At 36.2% G+C, this 7,906-nt stretch overlaps 1 protein-coding gene across 1 annotated transcript; it reads right to left on the reverse strand.

Annotated features, from left to right (window-relative positions):
• Positions 1–3,453: 3,453 nt before the first annotated feature.
• On the reverse strand, positions 3,454–4,387 carry LOC119539926 (olfactory receptor 2J3-like). The gene is given in 2 exon segments (XM_037843830.1): positions 3,454–4,369; positions 4,371–4,387. Coding segments are annotated over 2 exon segments (933 nt in total).
• Positions 4,388–7,906: the final 3,519 nt, after the last annotated feature.

A 7,906-nucleotide genomic window follows, 5' to 3' on the forward strand; every position in this document is an offset into this window, starting at 1 on the left:
TTAACCACTCCTCCCTCCCCTACTCTCTGGCAATCACTGATCTATTTTCCATCCCTATAGTTTTGCCTTTCCTAGAAAGTCTTTTGAATGAAATCATACAATAGTCTGTCTTTGAAGTCTGGTTCCTTTCACTTAGTAAAATGCATTTAAGATACATCCATGTTTCTGTACGTTTTCAGTAGCTTGTTCCTTTCTATTGCTGAAGAGATTCCATTGTATGGATATAGTCCAATTTGTCTATCCTTCTCCTATCGAAGGATAATGGATTGCTTCCAATTCTTAGTGATTATGAATAAATCTGCCATAAACATTTGTACAGATTTCTTGTGTGGATATGTTTTCAATTCAGTTGGGTAAATGCCTAGGAGTGTGACTGCTGGGTCATATGGTAAGTCTATATTGATCTTTATAAGGAACTGCCCACTGTCTTCCAAAGTGGCTGTACCATTTAGGATTTCCTCCAATAATAAATGAGAGTTCCTCTAGCTCAGCATCCTTGCTAGCATTTGTCAGGTTTTTGGGTTTTAGCCAATAAAACATTTTGTGGGAATTTGTTTTCTCTCTTGTTATATGAATACCTTCATAATATCCCAATTTTGACTCTCGGCCTGCAGATCCTAAAATATCTGGGCCTTTATAGAAAAAGTTTTCTAACCCCTATGGATTTTCTTAAGTCTTTGAGATTTTTTTCAGCAGATTGAATCTTAAATCAATTATTATGATCTTTTTCATGTGGGATATATGCTTCTTTCCAATTTTTCTTTAAGAATTTTGGCTTGTCTATACAAGTATCACTTCACATGCATGGCTTATCTTTTCATCTTTGAAAATTTTCTATCCTTAAGTAATGATAGAATATCTTATAAAAATCTGTGAAATTTTATAGCATTTTCTCAATAAGGTTTAGAAACTAACTTTCTGGTGAAAGTTTTGAAATCTCATTGCATTTTCTGACCAGCAAAGATGTTGACTCATTCTGAATAATTTTAATGTGATCTGAAAGGCTTCAGTGATTTGATGTTCTTCAAATAATTTAATTTATATTTTGTTTCTTTCTCCATAAAGAGTTTTTAAGGAAACATATATTTCCTCAAAGACTCTTTTGACTGATTGAGTGGTACCCATTTTCTAATTTCTTCATTGGATTCAATTCTATGCCAATGTCATCCAGTTTATCTTCTCCAAGTACAGTAGGGAAATCCATCAATTGTTCACTCAGAGATTTGTCTGAGTTTTCTTATCATTTGGCACTTATTTCAAGAATTCAAACCTCTTTTCTATTCAGTGTTGATTCAATTTGTCATCCCTTCTCTGAGCTTCTTTTGCAAGCAGTTCTAGACTTTCCTGAGAATTAAAATTTTCATCTTAACCATATTTTGTGGCTATCTTAAGTTGTTTTTCATTTTTCTGACATATTTCTAAGGTTGTTTTGGCATCAGCCACTTGGGATTAGAAGGACTTGAAGACATCTTTAGTGACCGAATCCTGATTTTAAAACTAGTCATCAACTTAAGTCATTGTGACTATTAAGATTTTCTTCCTTTCTAGCCTTTTTTTTCTAAAGGGTATTTAAACTCAAATTGCCTTTAATTTTAGGGATCCTCATAGGTTGTTCTCAAGGCTGGACTCTATTAAAGATGACTCTGGGTCTCCATATTCTTTTTTAAGCAGGATAACTTTATCACAAATGATATTTTTCTTCACTAGAGCAGAAAACTCTTACAATCAACTTGTTTTCCCTTTTTTAAAAAAAAAAACGGTTTTTAACTATTAAAAATCCAAATATAGCTGCACTTACCACCATCTCCCATGAAAGCCATAGAGATCTGGAGCAAGTCTTATGACTCTTGGCAACACTGGCATGGCCTCACTCAGCTCCACCAGGAGTTGTAGGAAGTAAAACCTCCCAGCAGGAAATGAGTCCTCCACACACTAGATCTGCCTCAGGTTGTCAGGACCCTCTCTCTATTCTACAACAAACTAGGGAACATTCTACTTGGAACCTAAACCAGTACCTGGCAACCAGGAGAGACCATGAGTGAAAGGGTGATGTGGGAGAAGAGACAGTGCTTCCCAATCATTTTCTTGTTAAAGCACAAATAAGGAAAATGTACAAGGCTGCTCTTGGCCAAAGGAGACTGGCAACAGGGACTCTGTCCACCCTTGGCCTTCCAGCAACTTGCCCCTCTGTCACATGGCAAGGCACATGGTGGCATCTCCTGGTCTCTCCCTTCTCTTCCATTAATTTCAGCTTCTGGCATCCTGTAGCCTTCTCTCTCTCATGTATGAATTCCCTCTTTATAAAGGACTCCAGTAAGATAATTAAGACCCATCTTGATTGGGCTGGGCCTCACACACAACTTAACTGAAGTAACCTCATCGTAAGGTCCTATTACAATGGGTTCACACCCAAGGAATGGATTAGTTATAAGAACATGTTTTTCTGGGGTACATACAGCTTCAATACCATATTTTGTAATCTATTTAATAGGATTTGGATCAATTACATATAGCTCTTTAAAAAGATGCAAAACTATAACTAATATCTGGATTACAAAAGTTGTGACTTTCAAAGATATTACTTTAAAGTGTCCCTTGGTCACTATAACTGAATGTTGACTGACTAGTTACAATTGAAAATGTTCCCACTTTAAAGTGGGAAATGCAAACTAGATGAGTTTTAGGTGGTAACAGTAGGAGTGACCTGTGTAACAAATCACTTATTCATATATGCATCTTGCAAGAAAATACATTTCTTTATTTGGAAAAATGTCATATATAAGTTTATTTTTATAACATCTCTACTAATGGTAAATATTCTTATTAGAACAACTTTAAAAAGCAAAATAAACTAAGATGTACCAATCAATGGTTTTTATCAATAATTTTTTCAGGTAATTTACTAAGACATCCATTGGATACACCAACTTATTTTCAGAACCTAGTTCTATCTGCTTCAGGTATTAGATGCTCTAATACTGCTTCACCTAATTATTCCCCATCTTGGTGTTCATTACTTGGCAGTCTGTACATCACAATCTTAGAAGTTATTCCCACTATTTTTATGCTTCCAACTCCTTGAAAAAGTAGAAGATGTGAGAAATCTACCTCTGCTGCATTATTTGAGTCTCTCCCAGCTACTATTCACCAATCTTATTATCTGCCACTAAGAGTGGTAAATTAAAGGATATGCATCAATTTTCTTTCCCATTTAAAAAAAGAATAATGATGTTTAAAAGGAAAAGTTTAAGGTATCTTCAATATGTAACTAACTAAACCAACTAAAGCAATTTAAACAATTCTGCTTTTGCTTAGTTTGTTTCATTTAATAGCATCATCCTCCTACAGGAATTACCAACTGGTATTTTTTTCCCAAGATTTATGACCACCCTGCCAGATGAACAAGACCTTTTGAACAAAATTGCAAGACAGGTGATCCCTTTGTCACATCTCTCACTCCCAGCCCATCAGTCTCTTTACTGCCCCTCTTACATCTTTGTTTCTGAGTGTATAGATTAGAGGGTTGAAACTAGGTGTGACAACAGTATAAAAGAGGGCAATGAACTTGCCTTGATCTTGAGAGTTCCCAGATGGTGGCTGGAGATATATGCACATGACTGGGATGAAAAAGAGAGATACAACCATAAGATGGGCTCCACATGTCCGAAAGACTTTCTGAAGTCCAGTTGTAGACTGTATCCTCAGCACAGCCCGGGCAATGGCACCATAGGAGCTGAGTATGAGAATGAGAGGTAAGAGCACAAAAATGGCACTCACAACCATGAGGGTCAGCTCATTAGCATGGGTATCAACACATGAGAGTTGTAGCAGGGCTGGAACTTCACAGAAGAAGTGATCTACTTGGCGATGTCCACACAAGGGAACCCAGAAGGTAAAAGAAGAATGAAGTGCTGAGACGGTAAAGCCACTTACCCAAGAAGCCACAGCCAACAGGTGACAGAAACGAGGGTGCATGATGACAGAATAATGCAAGGGTCTACATACAGCTGCATAACGGTCATAGGACATCACCACCAGTAGGACACACTCTGTGGCTCCCAGTGCAAGGACAAAGTAGAGTTGAATCATGCAACCTGCATAAGAGATGGTCTTTTCTGGGCCCCAGAGGTTGACCAGTAACTGAGGGATGGAGCTGGTAGTGTAGCATAGATCCAGAAAAGAGAGGTTTGAGAGGAAGAAGTACATGGGAGTATGGAGATGGGCATCCAGGTATGACAAGATAATGATGAATAGGTTGCCAATCAGTGTCATCAAGTAGAACACCAAGATAACTACAAAAAGAATCACTTCCAGATGAGGCCAATTAGAAAAACCCAGTAGAATAAAGTAGCCTTGAGAACTTCCATTTTTTTCCATCATCATTCATTTCCTGATACCTGAAGAAAAAAATCACATAAACTCAAAGACTTCCCACCCATTATCAAACCCTTGCCAACAGATTGGGAAAAAAATGTATGCCCTTTCAAATACAATTGTGTATACCATGATGGCAGTATAATCTTTATACTTTTATTTTTGTTTCATTCAGATATTTGTAGATACAATAATAACCTCGCAAATGACAGGTTATGTCATTTTTACGTCTCTTAAGTTAGCATTTGGATAAATGAAGGTTAAAGATTTTCCTAACAAGCCTAAAGAGACAATTTTTCTGAAAAATAATATTTTTTACAAAAAAAAAAACCCTACTCTATTTACTTCTCTTTTATGCATATTCAGGCTATTTTTTGGTTACAGAGAAAGGAAGAACTGCAGTCTTAATAATCTTGTATAGAGATAAGAGTTCTCCATGTGATGAAAAACAATTCAGTAGTACCTTAAAAAAAAAAAGGTGAAAAAATCAGCTTCCATTGGTTATGATTATAGAAAGAACAAGATATTCTAATTTGTTTATTTATGGTAACAGTTTATTTCTAGACAAAAATATAACATGCAAATGGAAGTATAAACACACACACACAAACACACACGCAGACAGCAGTTTGGGAGTATTTACAATATAAGCAAAGCTGAAATCTCAGTCCTAATAAATAGAAAAGTGAAATCAGTGATAGAATACTTCCAAAGGGAAATAAGAATATAATTAAATTTGGACAGAAAAAAAAATTACAGAGTGGAAGGAAAATGTAGGGAGGGAGCAAGAGAGGAAGAGAAGCTGTCTGGATGGAGGAAAGAGGAGAGCATCTCTCGTTGTGGTACCTGGGGTTGAGGGAGTGTTGATCACAGGGCTATGAGACCTGGACAAAGGAAATGAAAATCATTTCTGCATAATTTCATATGCTCTAGGACAGTAACTGGAACATCATTTACATTCTGGGTCATAACTTATTATTACTTCATATGTTTTAGCTTTTCTACAGTTTGAAATGGAGCTTCAGAACACATTCAATAAGACAATTAAAGTTATGTGAATATTTCATAAAATCCAATGGCAAGTTCATCTTCTGGTTATTCTTTTGTGAAAAAATAAAGGCAAAAAATTGAAATATACACTAAAGTTTGATTTTCAGTAGTCTCTTTTCTTTGTTTATTATCAACCTTTTGTAAGAAAAACACTTTCTTTTATTATATAGTTAATTCTATAAGTCATAGTAACCCACATTTAAATATTCCTTACTGCCACAGCCAATTCTTCTCATACTGTCTGATAGGATACAGCAAAAAAACAAACTCAGCCACACCAGACCTACCTGCAATCATCTCTTTGGGGGAACTCATTAATTGTTCAAATACTGTAAAATCTTGACTTTTGAAACAGATATAAGGGATATCTAATTGGTTGTATTATAGCTAGAGAACTAGGGACATTAAATTTGACCCAAGGTTATGAGACTGATTCAAGCAGGCACAAAGATTTCTATGCACCCTTTAATAAAAATGAAATGTAGAAGACATCCAGGATAATCATCCAACACTATGCTTTTTCCTCCCCGGCACTATGCTTTTACAATAAATTTCTTCTGTCAAATAGTAAATGATGAACATTCCTATACTGTCTTTTGAGGAATTCTGGAAAAATTCTGAGGGATTTCTTTTTTAATTTCCTAGAATGAAAGGCAATACATCACAAGAAACTTGAATTCAAATGTTGGGTTACTCCCTCTGATGCAAACAATTTTCTTCCCTTATATACCTGCCTGAATATTCCTTACTACATTACAGAAAAGAAAGTGGCAGCTGAATTTTTACCTGCTGCGTGTCCCATCTTTCAGCATTATTCTACAAGTAGAAAGGGAAAGAGATAAGGGACCAAAAAAAAAAAAAAAGTAGGACTCATGCAGAGAAAAGTTAGGAGTTTTATGGTTTGATTTTATACTTAGTGGAAGAGAGGAAAATGAAGACTCTATCAAAGGTAGCTCTTTGAAATCAGACATTATGAAGAAAACAGATGGCTTAACAGTGTCGGCCCCATCATTACTAACAGACTTTTTCTAATTTTTGTCATATTCAATCCTTTGTACTCTACCTCGTTCTTAAGCACTGCTCCATCAACTTCTTTCAGTACTGACCTTCCTGTGTTTGTCCACGTTCCCTGTTGTTCTCTATCTGGTCTATGCACTCATCATGCATAAACCAACATAGGAGCTCTCTAGTTGTCATGCAACCTGAAAACATCAACCTAATTGCCTTCTACACCATCTTTTCTAACACACTAAATCTAACTATGGGAAGCAGAGTCTGAAAATACCTGTGATTATCATTGCTGCAGCAGAGAGAGCCTGGGACTGTCCAAAAGATTTGCTTTTAGCAGAATGTGGGAACACTTTAGGGCTTTCAGTGCAACAGGGGATGGAACCTTTATCCCAGAGCAAATGGAGCCTTTATGGAAACAAAAAAGGAATGACTTGCTTTCCTTGACTGGGGCCACTGGGAGGCTAAATCCCAAGGTGGCAATTAATGCCCTTCAAGGAGCTGTCCTAGTTAGAATGGTGTAATGTTCACAAGATAAACTCATCAGAGAAATGCCGGCATGATATTGAATGCATACAGAGATGACTGTAAATTTATCCACAAACTAACAATAAAAAAAAAAGGTGCTTTGAGTTGTATTGACAATGATGGGAATGGGTTTTATATATTTTGCCTAAGGCCTAAAATTATAAGACAACTGGTTAGAGGTAGTGGAAGTTTAGGAGCCATGAGGCAGAAAAAGAAAAACTGGAACACATGAAGACTAAACTGCATATTTTTTCCTTTTTAACATAGTACTCTTTGAGCACCTTCCTGCATTCTGCTTCTCTTTTAAATTAAATTCCAAGTTTATCCCTGCAAAGATTTGGAAAATTATATAAATATCAATCAGACCTTTGAGACTGAACACTTACATGACCTCTGCCAATGTTGTTTAAAATTCAAAAGTCTTCCATTAACAATTTCTCTTGACCTCCTATTAAAATCTCTGTATCGGGGGGCTTTTGGTTTCCTAATCCCTATTCTCACTGCTGCAGCTGCAGCCTCTGTTTTGTATTACATGTCTTCTCCACTTGAGTCCAGCAGGAGACATGGACATTAATTAGAAAGTTTTAGACTTGTGCATAATCTTCTTTCCACTCCAAACTTTGCAGGTGCTTTCTAAAAAGAGCCAAATTAATGTAACTTCCTTTTCATGCCTTAACTCTTTGGCTCTATTTGATTTTACATACTGGCTTCAGATTTTATACTGGTTCTAACATGCCCTTCATAGTCATAATAGTGAACACTTATAATGTGCTTAATTAGTTGGGCAATATTTTAAACACTTTATATTGACCCTTTTAATCCTTATCACAACCCTATAAGGTAGGCTATTCTTATTTTCCAACTTCTACAAATAAGGAAACTGGGTCACAGAGAACTTAAGCCACTCATTCAAGATCACATTAGTTGGTGGTAGAGACAGGATTTG

Source organism: Choloepus didactylus, chromosome 7, assembly GCF_015220235.1.
Source record: "Choloepus didactylus isolate mChoDid1 chromosome 7, mChoDid1.pri, whole genome shotgun sequence".
Lineage (NCBI taxonomy): Eukaryota > Metazoa > Chordata > Mammalia > Pilosa > Megalonychidae > Choloepus > Choloepus didactylus.